Source organism: Cynocephalus volans, chromosome 18 (genome assembly GCF_027409185.1).
Source record: "Cynocephalus volans isolate mCynVol1 chromosome 18, mCynVol1.pri, whole genome shotgun sequence".
Classification (NCBI taxonomy): domain Eukaryota; kingdom Metazoa; phylum Chordata; class Mammalia; order Dermoptera; family Cynocephalidae; genus Cynocephalus; species Cynocephalus volans.
Window position 1 is genome coordinate 9,769,678 of NC_084477.1, and position 17,372 is coordinate 9,787,049.

At 52.3% G+C, this 17,372-nt stretch overlaps 2 protein-coding genes across 4 annotated transcripts in view; one reads left to right on the top strand and one right to left on the bottom strand.

The window, feature by feature from the left end:
• The window catches only part of TMEM63A (transmembrane protein 63A), a 34,002-nt gene extending 31,220 nt beyond the window's left edge, over positions 1 to 2,782 (top strand). For 2 of the 3 annotated variants that reach the window (XM_063082696.1, XM_063082695.1), the window contains 3 exons: positions 103 to 218; positions 554 to 616; positions 1,871 to 2,782. In XM_063082696.1, coding sequence (XP_062938766.1) covers positions 103 to 218; positions 554 to 616; positions 1,871 to 2,038 — 347 coding nt within the window. In that variant the 3' untranslated portion in view covers positions 2,039 to 2,782. The remainder of the gene's footprint in view (positions 1 to 102; positions 219 to 553; positions 617 to 1,870) is intronic. The other variant, XM_063082697.1, reaches the window with a different exon arrangement.
• Positions 2,783 to 3,313: 531 nt separating this feature from the next.
• The window catches only part of EPHX1 (epoxide hydrolase 1), a 48,690-nt gene continuing 34,631 nt past the window's right edge, over positions 3,314 to 17,372 (bottom strand). The window contains exons 4-9 of the mRNA XM_063082686.1: positions 11,173 to 11,400; positions 10,491 to 10,620; positions 9,592 to 9,800; positions 7,443 to 7,551; positions 4,258 to 4,380; positions 3,314 to 3,675 (exon numbers count right to left, since the gene is read on the bottom strand). Coding sequence (XP_062938756.1) covers positions 3,474 to 3,675; positions 4,258 to 4,380; positions 7,443 to 7,551; positions 9,592 to 9,800; positions 10,491 to 10,620; positions 11,173 to 11,400 — 1,001 coding nt within the window. The 3' untranslated portion in view covers positions 3,314 to 3,473. The remainder of the gene's footprint in view (positions 3,676 to 4,257; positions 4,381 to 7,442; positions 7,552 to 9,591; positions 9,801 to 10,490; positions 10,621 to 11,172; positions 11,401 to 17,372) is intronic.

The following is a 17,372-nucleotide window of genomic DNA, read 5'->3' on the forward strand; positions in this document are numbered from 1 at the left end:
CACGCACAGTTCCTGCATCAGGGGAGACCCCCTTCCTCAGCAGGGGGAGGGTGGGTGGCAGCCCCTCCCTCCACCCCAAGGCTGGCATCCCTCTGTCTCCAGGTCTGAAGGCCCCCCCCACCCTGTTCACCTTCCTGGTCGTGCTGCTTACCATCCTGGTCTGCCTTGCCTACACGTGCTTTGGATGCTTCAAGCACCTCAGCCCTCTGAACTACAAGGTAAAGACCCTTGCTCCGCCATGCCCAGCCAGGCCCTGGGAGGAGATGGTGGGTTCATTCCCCACCCCTCCCCCACCCCTTCTCATATCAGCCCAGCAACAGCCTTCTCCAGATTGTAGTTATCCATGGGAAAGGTGTGGGTAGTTGGGTGCGATGTGTAGGTCCCCATCCTGTCCTTGCTCCCTGCACCCACCCCACCCTCTCTCGGGCTGCCTCTGATACTTGATGCCAGCTGGTACTTTTATTCTGGGTGTTAATAGCCTGTCTGTTTGGAGGGTGTGAGTTCAGGGAGATCAGTTTTGTTTATCGTTGCAAGTTTTGGCTGTTATCTGCAGACAGAAGAATCGGCAAGTGACAAAGGAAGCGAGGCAGAGGCCCACGCGCCTCCACCGTTCACAGTAAGCTGCTTACCCCCAGGGCGTGTGGCCCTGTTGCTCTGTGTGATGGTCCCAACCAGAGGGGCCCTGGCAAATAGAGCTTGATCATCTCTTGCGAAGATAGAAATCCCTTGATCACGTGGCAGGCAAATTTATGAATTAAATTCTGTCAATCCAGAAGGGAACCCTTTCCTTCTGGAGGTTTTAACCTGCATATTTGAAGCCCCATCAGTCACTGAGAAGATAATTAATCTTGCCACGATGCATGCCCATCCCCCTTGGTTTCAGCTTCCTCCTCACTTTCCTTTTCTGCATATTTAATGCCGGGTGAGTTTGGGGCCTTAGTAAAGCCACATCGAAAGGCTTCACGGTTTGGTGAAGCTTTATCACCAGTGGTGCACCTGCCTGGGTGAAGGCCTCCTCCAGGTGCCAAGAGGTGGCAGGTACACTCCCCTTTGAATTCACAAATGAACATCGCACCTGCCCCAGAGGAAGGCACCATGGGAGAAAGACCCCAGGACTCCTTTCCGTCCTGGTTCTCTCTGCATCCAGCCTCCAGGGTCCTGCTCCTGGGGTGGGGCTGGGAAAGGAAAACAGAGCCCCAGGATCCCAGAGCTGTGACCTCTGGCCTTCCTGACAGGCCAGTCTCATCAGCAGTGTTCTTTCCAGTGGCTGCCTCCCAGGTGTCAGGCACGTTAATCAGTGTCCTTAGAAAGATTCATTACCCAGTGACACACCTGGGGCTGTCGGCAGGCAGGGGAAGGGGTGGGACAGGTGGGTGATGTAAATCCCCCATTCTCAGCCTGGGTCTGGGGAGCAGAGGAGCAAGGCTCTGTGCCTGGGGTCAGCAGCGGGCACCTGGGATGGGATGAAAACATAACTTACACAGATTCATTCAGCATCCCAGAAGCCCCGCTGACGGCATTCTAAGCCTGCCTGTGTAGGTAGACTTGTTTCTTACATAAGGTGAGAAATTCTTCTAGAATCCAGTGCTAGGAAGTTTGCTGTCCTCTAAGAAATAGAGGAAACGTCTCTGTCGTGCATCATTCTGTATGATCATGAGAAACTGCATAATTGATTGTGTTTTCTGTTTTGCCCTGGCTGCTGGGAAATTCTGTAGTTGGTATGTTTTGGGTCCTGACATCCTAAATTGATGCAGTGATTTGTGTTGTCCTTTATGAGCACTGTATGTGTCCTCCTGCTGGAAGAAGGGGCAGGAGGGGACGGACAGGTGCCCACCCTCACCCAAGCACTAATTCCCTCATTTGCTGACAGCCCTACGTGCCCCGGATTCTGAACAGCTTGTCCTCAGAGAGGACAGCCCTGTCCCCGGAGCAGCAGCAGACCTACGGGTCCATCCACAACATCAGTGGGACTCTCCCTTGGCAGCACGTGGCCCAGAACCCTTCAGACAGCGTGGCTGCTGCCTACCAGGAGGCCTGAAGGTGGACGACACAGGTGGAGAAGTGGCTGGACTCTGACCCCAACCAAGTTCATGACCTCCTTCCATTTGTTTTAAGCCCCGTTGCTCTGAAAAGATGGAGCCAGAAAGGCCTGGAGCTGAGGCCCTTGGCTGAGGGGGAAGGGCTGGGCCTGCCAGCTGAGAGCCATTGGGCGGTGGTCTTCCTTTCCGGTCACAGCAGCAGAGAAGGGGACACATGCAGCCCCCTACCCTCTCTTGCTTACTTGGGGCTCTGTACATTTCCAGGTCCCCCCTCCTGCAACAAGCTTCTAGCTCTGCAGCTGGATGATGTCCCCGGTGATTTGTAGCCAAGTTCATATGTTGGAATTTTGCCCCCCAGACTGGTCCTGGAGACCGTATGGTGTAATAGGCAGGAATGGAACAGGGGAAGTCATCTCTCTGCGTTCCCAGACACCACCGCCTGACCAAAGAGCCTGTGGCCGGCCCAGCTCTGAGATGGGGTCTAGGTGGGGGTCCAGCGCCTTCACCCAGCCCGCCCCCAGCAGACAGCCCCTCCAAGCTGCCCCAGGAGTGGCTGCAGGAGCCGGAGGGCAAGTGGCTGGTGTCGCTGCAGCAGCTCCCGCCAGCTGTGCACGCGCCCCAGCATACTGCCTTGGATCTATGTTCTGCATGGCGTGGCCAGGGACGCTGCGGCTGGGCCCTGGTCACCCCGCAGCGGTGGGAGGGGGAACGAGGGCCACTAATAAAGTGCCTGTTGGACCAGATGATTGGTGAGATCCAGCCTCTCCCGCCTCTTGAGGGTCCAGGGTGTGGGGCGCCACCTCCAGGCAGATGCCCATCCAGCACTCACCCCATCTGCCCGCGCCCTCTCCGGTGGGACACACCGTGCTCAGGGCCCCCTCCCAGTGGGGAGAGTGTGGCCGGCACCGAGGACAGGAAGGGTCGGGGCTGGGTGCAGGGCTGTCCGCCGCCCTTGACCTATGACCCCGGCAGGAGGGCGGGCAGCCCCCGCCGTTCCCTCCCGGAGCTGGGGCGCAACTAGGACTTTAGCCCGAGAAGCCTCCTCCCGCTGCCTCCAGGGGGCGCCAGCGGCGCGGGTCGGCGTGGCGGGGGCGGGGACAGGCGGCGCCATCAATCCCGTGGGGGTGCAGCGTGGTCCCTTCTGCCCTGGCCTGGGAGGAAGGACAGCAGAGCGCCGGTCCCTCCCCAGCACGGGACAGACCTGCCAGCTCAGCTCTGGAAGGGGAGCCTCACGTGGCGTCAGGGCACGAGCATGTCGCCTGGTCCGGCCACTCTTAGAAGGAAGATCATTTATTGAAGCCATGTCGCTGAACACGGGAGGAGGGTGTGTGGAGGGGGCGCGGTGAGCGTGGGCTCCCAGCATGGGCGGGGGCGGGAAGCAAACGCATTGCAGAAAAGGGGCATCTTCCTCAGGAGGAGGTCAGTCCCTGGGCCTCACTGCTGCTCCACCTGCCCCACGAACTTGCGGATGTCCTGGGCCATCAGCTCCGGTTCCTCAAAGGCGGCGAAGTGGCCCCCACGGGCCATGTAGGAATAGGAGATGAGTTTCGGGTACTTGAACTTGAGCCACTTCTGGGGCACGTGTATGAGCTCACAAGGGAAGGCAGCAAAGCCCGTGGGCACGTAGACCTTCATCCTGGAGGGGACAGAGATCCCACTGAAGGGGGAGCCTATGGCCCTGCGCCCCTGGGTCCCCCACAGCGGGGGGATTCACCAGCCTGGGGGGAGGGGTCAGCCAGCCCAACTGCCCTGGGCCATAAAGAAAAGGACAGAACCAGGGTTTAACTGCCCTTCTGCTCCAGCCCCTGAGCTCCAGCCCACTGAGGGCTTTCTCTTTCCTGGGAGCGCCGCCCAGGCGGGGCGCATGCAACAGCCTCTAACAACCCACCTTTCCCTTCGCTCACTCCTGAGGGTCTCCATGGGGGCTTTGGAAATCCCAGCACCATCAGTGCCACACCAGGCCAGCATCCTGGGCTAGGGGGAGGCCCTGAGGGACATCTGAGGGCCAGGCCTGCTGCTCCTTCCATGAGCAAATTCTAAAGGCAAAGGGATTTCTCCAAACACTGCTGGCCTTTGGTGGTCTCATCCAAAGGTGTCCTGTGCACACGCAGGCAAGGCTGTATCTATGTGGTCACCAAATGCCCTCCCTTGAGTTCAAGACCGGCCAGTCCCCCCACTCCCAGTCTCAGACGCCTCTACAGCGCTCAGCCAGGCTCACCGCTCGTGCTTTTGGGTGAAGCCCTGCCCCAGGTTCTCCTTGTAGAAGCGCTGAGAAGACACGATGGAACCTGTTGTCCAGTAGAGCATGATGTTGGTCAGCAGGCTATCCAGGGAGAACTTCCTGGGAAAGCAGAAGACGAAGCCTTACTCAGTGCCAGGTGCAGCTCTACGAGAACCAGAGCTGCCATTTCGGCCTATGCACACGTGCCAGGCCCCTGCCCGCCTGGCTCCCCTCCTTGGCCCTTGCTGCAGGGTGGGTGGTATTATCCCTGTGCCACAGGTAGACTGGGCCCAGGGTCACCAGCTCCTACAATGACAGTAACAGAGTGCTGTGCACGTATGAGGCAGAGTGTTCTGAGCTCCTCATGTGCTTTCGTTCCTCTCAACCTCTGGGACATAGGTACTAATATCATCTCCATTTTACTGGAGAGTGGAGAATCCAAACCCAGGCGACTTGGGTCAGGGGTGCACACTCCCAGCCCCACCCTCAGGGAGGCCCAGTTTCTTTAGAGCAATGAATTTCCCACTGCCCGGAATCCTCAGGGACTCTGGGCACTTTTTTTTTTTTTTTTTTTTTTTTCCTTTTTGTGGCCGGCACTCAGCCAGTGAGCGCACCGGCCAGTCCTATATAGGATCCGAACCCGCGGCGGGAGCGTCGCCGCACTCCCAGCGCCGCACTCTCCCGACTGCGCCACGGGCTCGGCCCTCTGGGCACTCTTTCTGCAGAGGCTGCCTGGACTGGGAGCTCCTGGAGGCAGGAACGAGCCCTGGCCTCTGGGGCTTCCGCAGAAGCCAGCGCATAAGCTCCAGGAGGCAGTGAACCAAGAGGCCAGGAGTGGAGGGACCCGGTCTCAGTGTCGTCACTAAGGAGCACTGGGCTGCTGTTCCATTTCTCAGGCCTACCCCACGGCTCTAACTCAGCGTGCATCACGTCCTTCAATCCAACCCCTCACCTGAGCGCTAGGTCTGCGGTCCAGTTACCAAGTGCGCATCTCCACCTGGACATGCCAGCATCTCCCACTCAACATGAGCATGACAGATGAGCAGGGCATCTCCGCCAAACCCCTCCCCTGACACCATGTGCACACGTATGTGCACACACACACGTGCATGCACGCACACGTGCACACACGCATGCATGGAGGCTACCCACCCTCCATTTCCCGCTTGACCCATGGCATCTCCACACCCTGGCAACCGAGCTAGGAACCTGAGTCATCGTGGAGGCTTCCCTGTCCCTGTCCTCACCAAGCCCTGGCTGCCTTGGCTTCTCCACTCCCACCCTCCTGTCCAAGCGACGTCTTGCACCTGTTACTGTCGCCTGAATTAGAGAGCATGTGCTCGGCCCTCCTGCCTGTCCCCTCAGCTCTGGGGTAGTGACTTTGTCGATTCATCAGAAGCCAACTCACCAAAAATGGCCAATTTGCTGAATTTACTTGTTCACGTCAGCTACTTAGATGCAGCTGGTTAGCTATATTTTTATCCCCAGAACTACGTTTTAAGGAATGTTTAATTCACCTCTGCCCTGTGCCCAACTAATGCAGGAGACAGAAACAGGGAGGAGGCACCAAGGAGGGTATTCATGTTAATCTGAAATACGAAGATTGTGTGCAAAAGGGGCTTCCTGGAAATGCAGAAAGTATTCATTAGACATCTTCATATTCTGGAATGTGGTCTTAGTCCTTAGTCCCTCCACTCTGGAATGCTGAATCTCTAGCAACAGCATGACGGAGCAGGGACACAGACAAAGCAAACATCCTTTGAAATGTGATTTTGATGACAAAATGAAAACCGGTCAATGAACGCTAAATAGTTACAATAAACGTGTCAACTCTGAACTGGCTTTTGGCAAGCTGGCCAAGCATTTCCATCTCCCCTTAGGTTCCAAGCACGGTGTGAAAACCACCACAACCACCATGCTACCCTTCTGTGTTAGTGTTCTTTCTAGAACATAGATCTGGTCCTGTCTGTCCCTGCTCACAGCTTTGGTGCTCCCTGTCCCCAGGGCAGGAGCTACAGGCACAGCCCAGTGAGGCAGTCTGTTGGGACCTCCTGTCTGGCTCCAGGCTCCTTGCCAAGGCGGTCCTGATGAAGCTCCATTAACCCTGGAGTCCTGCCGACCATGGGGTGGGGGACAGTCCCAGGTAGGGGCTTGCTGGGGCTCTTGGAGCACCCGCCTAGAAGGGTGAGTTCGCGGTCTGGCCCGAGGTACCTGCTCCAGCCTCTGGATAGTCACCCTTTTCAAGCACTCCTTACGTTTTTACTTTTCTCTTTGCCCTAAATTCCCTTCTCCACCTGGCAAATTCCTCCTCATCCTTCAGGGCCCAGATCAGACACAACTCCCAGTCATCTGCCCTCTCTGCCCCTTGGACAAAGTGAATCCTCCTTTCTCTGGTCTCCCAGTCCTTTGCATGTATATTTAGAGCTCATTCATCCAGCATCTATTTACTGAGCGCCTGGGATAGCCTGGCACTGTTCTACGTGCTGGGGCTACAGCACGGCCAAGACAGAGCCCCTACCCCAAGGTGGGATCCTGTTTCACTCCACTGTCCATTCCTTGCCCTCCCCCCAGGGCCACCCCCCCCCCCACACACACACACCATGTCTGGTGCTCTGTGTGTCACTGAAGGGATAAAGGGTGGGCCCTGGAGACGGTGGGTCAGTGTGGACCTCAAAGAAGCCAGGTCAGGCCAGGGAGCTGGGAGTCACGCAGTGCACAGGCTGCAGCCTCTAAGGCTCCGAGGATGGGACAGCCTCCCCAGCCTTGCTGCAGCCACCCTCTGGGACTGGCTTCCATGGAATACACAGTCACATGGCCCTGATGCCACCAGGCTCTCCAGGAGTTCAGGAGGACAGGCCTGACTGCTCTTGGCAATAAACGGGTGCTCGCTGCCCTCTGGCCTCCCCAACGCCAGGAGGGGGCTGTCTGGCATAGGGAATGGAGGCCGTGGAGCCCTGCACCCTGTCCCCGACCACCCCACTGTGAGGCTGCGAGCAAGTCACTGCACCTCCTCAGCCAAACACGGGGCTACGCTCGTCACCATGTGAGGATGTGGGGGAAAGCCAATGACAGATGGGACTTGCTGACCACCCCACGCAGAGCACCCAGGGAGGAGGAAGAGGGAGATGAAGGAGGCGGCTGCTGGACGGGGTCCTGACAGCAGGGGCAGGTGGGGGCCTCACCTCTCCAGGCCTCCATCCTCCAGGTCACGGAATTCCGGATTGGTCCAGGTGGAAAACTTCTCTAGAATGTAGGCGGCCAGTCCCACGGGAGAGTCATTCAGAGCACAGCCTGGCATGGGCAGGAGCAGAGGAGGGACTCAGCCTGGGGACCAGGGAACTGGCCATCAGGGCTGAGGCGTGGAGCAGCGCCACGGGCAGAAGCCCTGTTTGAGCAGAGCCCGGGCCTACCTCTTGGGGTGTTCACGCACCTCATTCCCTCAACCCTCAGTATCCTCATCTGATAAATGGGATAATACCTTCCCTCTGTCTCATGGGGATTCACTCACTCTATGTGCAGCTTCCTGCAAGCTGCAGGATCCGCAACTCTGGGCTTGGTGAAGACTAGATGCTGTTTGTTAAAATGGTGTGGTTTTTCAGTCTATATGCTCTGATTCGTGAAAAATGAGAAATAACCTACAAGTCCAAGATAGGGGATCATTGCAAATAAACAGATACACCCATAAGCTAAGATATGGTGCAGTCATTAAAAATGAATGGGACAACAGCATAGATCAATTTCACAAACATTATACGGAGCAAAAGAAGCCAGACCCAAAAGGGTACAAGCTCTACGATCCCATTCATGGGAGTAGAAACAGGCAAACCCAAACCATCTGTCAGGCTCGGGAGGGTGGTTACCCTTGGGGACATGGTGCCTGGAAGACAGCAAAAGGGGCATCTGGGATGTTGGGGGTCGTGGTTATAGGGGCGTATCCCATTTCTGAAAACTCATCAACCAGAACTTTGGCAAGTTCTTTTGAAGGCGAGAGGGGCTGCAGAGGGAAGAGAGGTTGTCAGGGACTGTCTTTCCTGTTTTGCGCTTTTTGCATTTTTCAATTTTTGGACAATGATCCTATATTTTATAATCGGAGAAAAAAAACTCGTTTTATAAAGTGCTATTATGATGACCATGAGCTGTGTGTGGGATGGCCATGAAAACGATGAAATGGGCAAAACGATTCCAGGGTGTCCTCCAAATGGGACTGGGCAAGTTATCCTGCAGAGACTTCTGGAGTTATCTGATTCTATAGGGGACCCACCCGCTCTTGTTTTTGAGCTACTTAACAGCTCAGTAAATTACAGAAAACCGATAGTAAAGCACATGATTCCTGTTCATAGAGAAGCAAATGAATTGTCCAGTGGAAATATGATTGATGAGCACTCTGTGGAGTTTGACAAATTTCGTATCTATTAACAAATTACCAGTGTTCCTAATTGCCTTTGAACTGTTATTTTTTTTTTTTTTTTTTTTTGTCTTTTTCGTGACCGGCACTCAGCCAGTGAGTGCACCGGCCAGTCCTATATAGGATCCGAACCCGCGGCGGGAGCGTCGCCGCGCTGCCAGCGCAGCACTCTACCAAGTGCGCCACGGGCTCGGCCCTGAACTGTTATTTTTTTTAACAGGTTACTGGTTCCTTTGTGATTCAATGAGTTAAATAAAATTATTTATTTATTTATTTATTTTTTTTTTTTAAAGATGACTGGTAAGAGGATCTTAACCCTTGACTTGCTGTTGTCAGCACCACACTCTCTCAAGTGAGCTAACCGGCCATCCCTATATAGGGATCCGAACCCGTGGCCTTGGTGTTATCAGCACCACACTCTCCCAAGTGAGCCACGGGCCAGCCCTGAGTTAAATAAAATCTTTGACATGTTTGTTTTATATGTGTATGAGAATCATGATTTTATCTTTTTTCTTTAATTATCCTTTAATAGGACCCTGGTGGCAGAAATGGCTGCTGGGCCTTCCCTGTCATGGGGAACTTCTCCCAGGCCCTGGGGCACCCTCTCTGCTTCTCCCAGCCCCAGAGCTGCCAAACCCCCAGGCGTCCCCCTACTCCCACCCTCGTCTGTCCCCCGGCTTCTTAGCGTAGGACTTAGGCTCGGGGATGGGGGATCAGGGGTCCAAGCCACTATGAATACTGAATCAGCTAAGCAGAGTTGTTGAACTGGGATTCATGCATAAACTCTCCTCTATGGGAAAATGCCATTTAAGGGTCAGCAGGGCTCTGAGTCCCTTGCAAGAGGTTTCATCCTGTGAGCAGTGTTCCTGGGGAGCTGGGAGAATCACCCCCAGGTGCATGCTGAGTGGGGCCCCCCGAATGCTCACCCACGGTGTCCGGCTTGGTGCATTGGATGTGCATGTAGCCACTCTCCCTCATTAGGCTGTAGAAAATCTTCTCCTTGATGGGGTAGAGCAGCTCCATGTCTCTCTCGGTGTAGCCAAAAAACCCCCCAAAACGCCGTCCCAGGAAAAGGGTCAGGGTGTGGAAATTTCTTAATACCAAAGCCATGTTCAAGTGTAGGCCTTTCACGTGGCTGAGGGCAGAGAGAAGGGCCCAGGTGAGAGGCCGGGATGGTGTTAAGGGAGAGAGGAAAGAAGAGATGAAGGAGTAGAGGCTTTGGGGGGCCTGAGGGCAGCCGGGGGGAGGAGGGGCTTCATGTGGATGAAGTGGATGTCCAGCCTGGGGGACAGAGCACAGTTGAGGTGGGGGAGAGGGAACAGGGCCCCCCATGGCTGGGGTACACTGGCAGGCTCTGCACCCTCCAGAGCAGGGACAATGGCTGAGGGGCGTGGTTCAAGCCTCGTTAAGCACCTGCTCCTCTGAGGTGGCCACATGAGTTGTAGGAGGACAACTGGGGGGGAAACACAGTTTCTAGAAAGTTCCGGTCAGGATTCTTGCAGAGCTTTTTCCATCAGAAAGGTCTAATCCCTGACCTTCATCTCCTCACTGCCTTCTCTGCCCGGGCACCTGACCCAGAGTCACCACCCTGTGTTAACACCAAACAGAAGGACGTGAGGCAACGTGCCCCAGGAACAGCTGAACGACCGGGGACCCTCCCTCCATCTCCCCTGGGTGGTCCATGGCAAAAAGGAGCCCTGAGGTTCAGACACTGCCCAGCCAGCCTGGCCTGACCATCCCTGCCTCCTGTACAGACGCCTGCCCGGCACAGAGGTCCACTTCTTGGAGACTGTACAGGCGCACACATACCTGAAAGTGACCTCACCTGGGTACCAGCTGGGCCATGTTGGTGCAGATCAGGGACCCCCAGTCCCCGCCTTGAATATAGAATTCCTGGAAGCCCAGACGCAGCATCAGCTTATAAAAGATCCTGGCGGTGGCCACTGAGTTGAAGCCTGGTTGCAAAGGGAAAGAAAACAGAGTCACAGGGAGGTCTCTCTTTGAGGTGAGAGCAGCTCACAGGAGGTGAGAAGTAACCCTGGTGCCCAAAGGTGGGGGTAGGGGGCTCCAGCCCCGGAAGGCAGGTGCCCGGTGCCCACCTTGGGGGGGCCATGAGTGGCCAGCCACTGCTCTGCCAGGCCACGAGGGCAGTGATGGCTCACGCAGCCCCTGTGAGATGTCTGCGCACCCTCACTGCCCAGGGCTTGGTCGTTCTCTCTGTCCTGGAACAGTCCAGGGCCCTGATGTGGATCTGCTGGATCAGGGAGCTCTTGAGGACACAAGAGTCCAGACCTTGACCAGCACCACCACACGGTGCTGACCACTGCTACACCCAGCCCCTTGCCCAACACTTTCTCGGACCCTAAGACATGCTGGCTCTTTAGCATCATAAAAACGCGTCCTCAGCCGCCTCCTGCCTCATTCTCCTGGAAGGAGAGCCTGGTGGGAGACCCCAGGCCATGCTGGGCAAGGACGGGACGGCCACGTGACCCCCAGCAGCCCCTTACCCTTCTTGGAGGATGCCTCTGAGAAGCCATAGCCAGGAATGGAAGGACAAATGACTTCAAAAACATGCTCGTCGCTCAGGCCGTGGTTCTTGGGATCAGTCAGGAGGGGAATGATCTTATAAAACTCGTAGAAGGAGCCAGGCCAGCCGTGCACCATCATCAAGGGCTTTGGGGTACGGCCTGAGGGCGGCTGGGGGGGCTTTACGTGGATGAAGTGGATGTCCAGCCCTGGGGGATGGAACACAGTCAGGGTTAGGGGAGAGGGCCCTGAGGGTGTCCAGCCAGGTTCTGCACCCTCCAGAGCATGGACAGTAGGTGCTGCCACCCTTAGTGCCCCCCACTGCTGCTGCCCACCCTGGTATTTACCACAGTAGTAAAAGCCAACATGGGTCAAGTGCTCCAGCTACACGGATGTCCTCCCTGTAAGGGAGCAACCGTGTACCTCCCGGGCACATGAGAATGTGTGCTCCTGAGGGCAGGGCCAGTGTGTGTGTGTCACTGCTGGGTTCCCAGAGCCCAGAACAGGTCCTGGCTCACAGCGGGGCCCAAACAGCACTTGTTCAATGACGTGAAACCAAGGGGTGCGGTGACAGCCATGTATGTCCAGCAACAGAGGTTTAAGCAAATAGGTTACAGTTTAACAATGCACTGGAAATACAATACAGTCATTTAAAATGACAGTGCAAGGTCCAGCCCATGGCTCACTCGGGAGAGTGTGGTGCTGATAACACCAAGGCCACGGGTTCGGATCCCTATATAGGGATGGCCAGTTCGCTTACTTGGGAGAGCGTGGTGCTGACAACACCAAGTCAAGGGTTAAGATCCCCTTACCGGTCATCTTTAAAAAAATAAAAAATAAAAATAAAAAAATGACAGTGCAGATGTGCATTTATTTAACATAGAAAACAGTTCAGTAGACACTGCTGGGTGGGAAAAGCAAGTTACCAAGTCATATCCACTGTATGATCTGAGTTTTGTAAACAGGCATACGTATGCGTATACAGTTATCCCTCGGTATCTGCAGGGAATTGGTTCCAGAACCCCTGAGGACACCAAAGTCCCCGGATACTCAAGTCTCTGATATAGGACGGCACAGTATTTACATATAACCTATGCACATCCTCCCATATCCTTATTTATTTTTTAAAAATTTTATTTTGACTGCTGGTCGGTAAAGGGTCTCAACCCTTGATCTTGGTGTTATCAACGCCATTTTCTAACCAACTGAGCTAACTGGCCAGGGCCAGCACCTCCTGTGTACTTTAAATCCTCTCCAGCTCTGGCTGGTTAGCTCAGCTGCTTAGTGTGGTACTGATAACACCAACCAAGGTCAAGGGTTAGGATCTCCTTACTGGCCAGGCACCCCCCCCCCCAAAAAAAATCATCTCTAGATTACTTATAATACCTAACACAATGTAAATAAAAATAGTTGTGTTGGTAACACCAAGGTTAAGGGTTCGGATCCCCATATCAGCTAGATGCCCCCCAAAAAGGAAGTCTGGGAAAATAAACTCCAAAAACGTAAAAAGTCCTTCTACCTCAGTGGTAGAACTAAGTGCTTTTATTTTCTTCTTTGTGTCATTTTGTACTTTCTGATTTTTCTACAATGAACATATATTAAATACATAATTTTTAATTATCTTTTTCCAATTATAAAACATAACTTTTTAGGCGTGGAATGTTTTTTATTTTTTTAAGTCCAATGCTGGGAACCTGGAACACCATCCAGCCCAGGGCAGGGTCTCCTCCAGAGTCTTTAGGAACTTCTGCATCTCCAGAGACGGCAGCCCCTTCCCAGGCGCCTGGCCCGATGGCGCCTGGGCGCTCACAGCACACAGCGAAGGCTGCTGCCACTCCTAGGACTCTCCACCACGAGGACTGGAGTGAGCAGCGTGGTCTAGCAAATGTTCCAGTCTGTTGCTCATTCATTACACAAATAGTAAGTGTTTACTGTAGGAACTTAGAGAACAGATAATCCAAAGCAGGGAGATCACACGTAATCCCACTATTTGGGGAGAACACTTTTGTCTGTCTGGACTTTTTTTTTTTAATAAACCTTTTTATTTTGGAACACTTTTAGATTTAGTGAAAAACTACAAAGACCGTACAGAAAATACCACATCCAGTTTCCTCTCTTATTAGCATTTGTCATGCATATGGTATGTGCATTACAATTAATGAACTGATGTTGATACATTATTAACTATAAAGTTCATATTTTAATTCAGATTTCCTTAGTTTTAAAATTTTTTTATTATGGTAAGAACACTTAATATGAGATCTACTCTCTTAATGGATTTTATCTTTTTTTTTAATAAAGATGACCGGTAAGGGGATCTTAACCCTTGACTTGATGTTGTCAGCACCACGCTCTCCCAAGTGAGCCAACTGGCCATCCCTATAGGATCCGAACCCATGGCCTTGGTGTCATCAGCACCACACTCTCCCGAGTGAGCCACAGGCCCGGCCCCTTAATGGATTTTGAAGTGGACAATACAGTATTGTTAACTCCAGGACCAATGCTGCAGAACAGATCTCTACAATTTACTCACCTGGCATGACTGAAACTTTTCTTTTTTTTTAAAGATGACCAGCAAGGGGATCCTAACCCTTGACTTGGTATTGTCAGCACCACGTTCTCCCAAGTGAGCGAACCAGCCATCCTTCTACAGGGATCTGAACCCGTGGCCTTGGTGTTCTCAGCACCACACTCTCCCAAGTGAGCCACGGGCCGGCCCATGAATGAAACTTTATACACGTTCATGAGTTCTACGAGTCTGACTATTTTAGATTACTCATAGAGGTGGAATCATGCAGTATATGTCCTTTTGTGACTGGCTGATTTCACTTAGCCTAATGTCCTTAAGGTCTATCCACATTGTCACATATTACAGGACTTCCTCCTTTTTTAAGGCTGAGGAATATTGATATACGAGGGTACTTCAAAAAGCCAATGGAAAGATTCATATGATCGTTTGATTCTACTTTTCCACCTACTTTCTGAAGCTCCCTCGTATAGATACAACGCAATATTATTCAACGTTCCTTAGTTTTTACCTAACGTCCATTTTCTGTTCCAGAATCCCATCAAGGATACCACATTATACTTAGCTGTCCTGACTTCTTAGGCTCCTCTTCGCTGTGACAGTCCAAACTTTTAAAAAATACTTAGAGAACATAACTTTTAACAAAAATAGGACCCTGCATACATTCTATTTTGGAACCTTACTTTTTTTCACTTAATATATCCTGAGTGTCCTTCCACGTTGCTAAATTTACTCCTATTCTAAAAAGTTTATTTTAGTACGTAATCTTATCTCCTTTGGAACACACTGCATGGTGTGAGATTATTTTTAATTCAAATTCTACCACATTTTCATTTGAGTTTAAAATAAGAAGAAGAAACACACACACACGAACATGCTGGCGTATGCATGGGCTGTCCTGGAGCATATATAAAGAAAGCAGAAGCTGTTTCCGGGCTGGGTGCAGGGGTGAGAGGGAGATTTCCTTTCGACTGTATTCCCTTCTGTACTTTTTGAATTTTAAATACTTGAATTTTTAAAGTACAGACATTTTTTAAAAGCCCACACCTCACAGTTCACCCTATGGGCCCCTCTTTCCCTCTGGGGAAGGAGATGTTCTCCTGGGTTTTTCTACAGGTCTGCGGGGCCCTTAGGTCGCCTGTGACACGGCTGCTGGCTCAGAATCCAGGGGCCAGGTGGCTCAGGAAGGCAGCCCTGGGCCTGGCAGGTGGTGAGGGGAGGGTGTGGAGTAGAGGGTGTCACAGCTGAGGACCTGAGCCTTCTGGACACAGACCTGGACTCTGGCCCTGCACCTGCCCTCCCTGGCGCCTCAGGCAATTTCTCCCTCCTCCTCTTGGATGTGATGTGGCTGGACTGACCCCATCCCTCTGAAGTCCCTGCAAGCTCTTAGACCTTCCAGGAATAAGATCGCACTCCTGCAGTGGGGGGCCCAGGACATGGATTAGATCTGGAGGCTCATCACGGAATGAGCAGTATGAGTACAGAACACGAGGGTAGGGGCCAGAGGTTGAGCCTGAGCAGCCAGGAATCCAGGGGGCAGAAAGGACCCTGAAAAGGTCCAGCAAGACGGAGGAGCAGGATAGCAACCAGAGAGTGATGACAGAGGCCGGCTGGGACCAACCCCCCGGCTGGGGAGCCCAGGAAAAGAGACGTGTTGAAGCTTTGCTGGGCCCAGGGATCGGAGGCTCCCAGCTTGGCATTGTGGGGACTGGGCAAAGAGCAGGTAAACCCAGGCCCAGCAGAACAGGTGAATTCCATACTGCAAGGACTAGTGTCAAGAACAGGCCCCCAGCCCTGGGAAGTGCGCCAGAACCGGGTTAAGTCACAGCAGGCAACTGTCTGTGATGAACTCAATGCCAGAAGTTGCCCTCTTTGGAGCACTTGTATCCTGAGGGAGGTTTTGTACTGTAAACATCCTGTGTCCTGAGGACATGGCCAGAGGGGTAAGGCTCTGGTTCCAAGCTTGCAACCTCTAGGAGGGAAACAACCTGTCACCGCCTACTGCCTCTGGGTCTTCCACACGCTTCTCCCTCTAGCAAACTTCTAGTCACCCTGTCCTTTCTGTGTGTCCCCAGTCCCAGAAGAATGCCTGGATACAGAAGTGCCCTGTCACCATCTGCTGGACAGACAGTGGAGAGCTGGGGCCACCGAGGGATCCAGGCCAAACCTAAGGAAGTCAGGCAGTTTGGCACCAGGGATCCAAATGCAACCTTTGGAAATGACATACAATGACCTATACGTAATGTGGCCTGATGAAGTGGCTTGGAGTCTCATGACAGGAGACTTCGAAATCCTTTAAAGGGCACAGCAACACTCTTGAGGAGTCCAAATCTGACCAAAGAATCACTTCAGATTTTTTCTTTTTTCTGTGTTCGTGCTCCTGGCTCAGCTCCAGGAGGGGCTCCAGCCCAGGACACTCACCACCAGGGTCCCAGCCAGCTTTCCTCTTGCCAGTTCCCCATTGAGCCCAGGCTCCTTAAGTCTGCAGGACAAAGGCGTTTGCCGAGCAGGCTTCTCCAGGTCAGGATTTCCCTCTGTCTTTTCATATGATCCTCCCTCCCACCCCTGAAGTGGGAAGGGTCACTGCCTCTGGTCACTAGCCCACTAGCCCAGGTTCTCATGGAGCTCAGGGCAGCATTCCAACTCCAACCACCAGGGGGCGCTCTGCCATCTCGAGAGTCCCCGTGAGCCCCCTAGTGACCTTGAGTGTGGTTTTATGTGCAAAAGAGAATATTCAGAGATTACTTTGATTTGTCAAATTATTCTTAAAAAAGAAGGAAAGAAAGAAAAAAAGAAAATCATTTTTCAACTTACTAAACTTACAAATTTTAAAACCTAGTTCTTAGGAAGCATTTGAGTTCAGCTTACAAATCTTATGCTATGTATTTATAAATCTAGCAAATGTCGACAGTCACTCTCCAGGGACCTTCAAAGGTGGTTGACGGGTGGCTGCATTTATAAACTTGCATCATGACACTCCTTTAAACATTGTATAATTTCAATTTCTTTTTTAAGAAATTTAGTTGATATGACTGACCAATACGTCTTTCACATACTTTAAGTAATTCCTAGAATTTTAGTATATTAAAAACTTATATTACTTGAAAAGGCCAAATTCTCTTAAACATTTTAAATATTTAAAATTCCAAATACGCACAATTTCCTCAACATAAAAAATGAGTAGTATTATATACAACACAAATGTATCAAAACATCAGAGTGCACCCCGTAAGTATGTATAATTACAAAGCGTCAATTAATTTTTTAAGAAACTAATGTGGCAACACACAAAATGGGAGAAAATATTTGCAAATATTATATCTGATAAGGGATTAATATCCAGAATATATAAAGAACTTCTAAAACTTAACGACAACAAAAAAACCTGATTAGGGCCGGCCCGTGGCTCACTCGGGAGAGTGCGGTGCTGATAACACCAAGGCCCTGGGTTCGGATCCTATATAGGGATGGCCGGTTCGCTCACTGGCTGAGCGTGGTGCTGACAACACCAAGCCAAGGGTTAAGGTCCCCTTACTGGTCATGTTTAAAAAAAAAAAAAAAAAAAAACCCGATTAAAAAATGGACAAAGGACTTGAATAGACATTTCTCCAAAGAAATACAATGGCCAATAAGTACATGAAAAGATACTCAGCA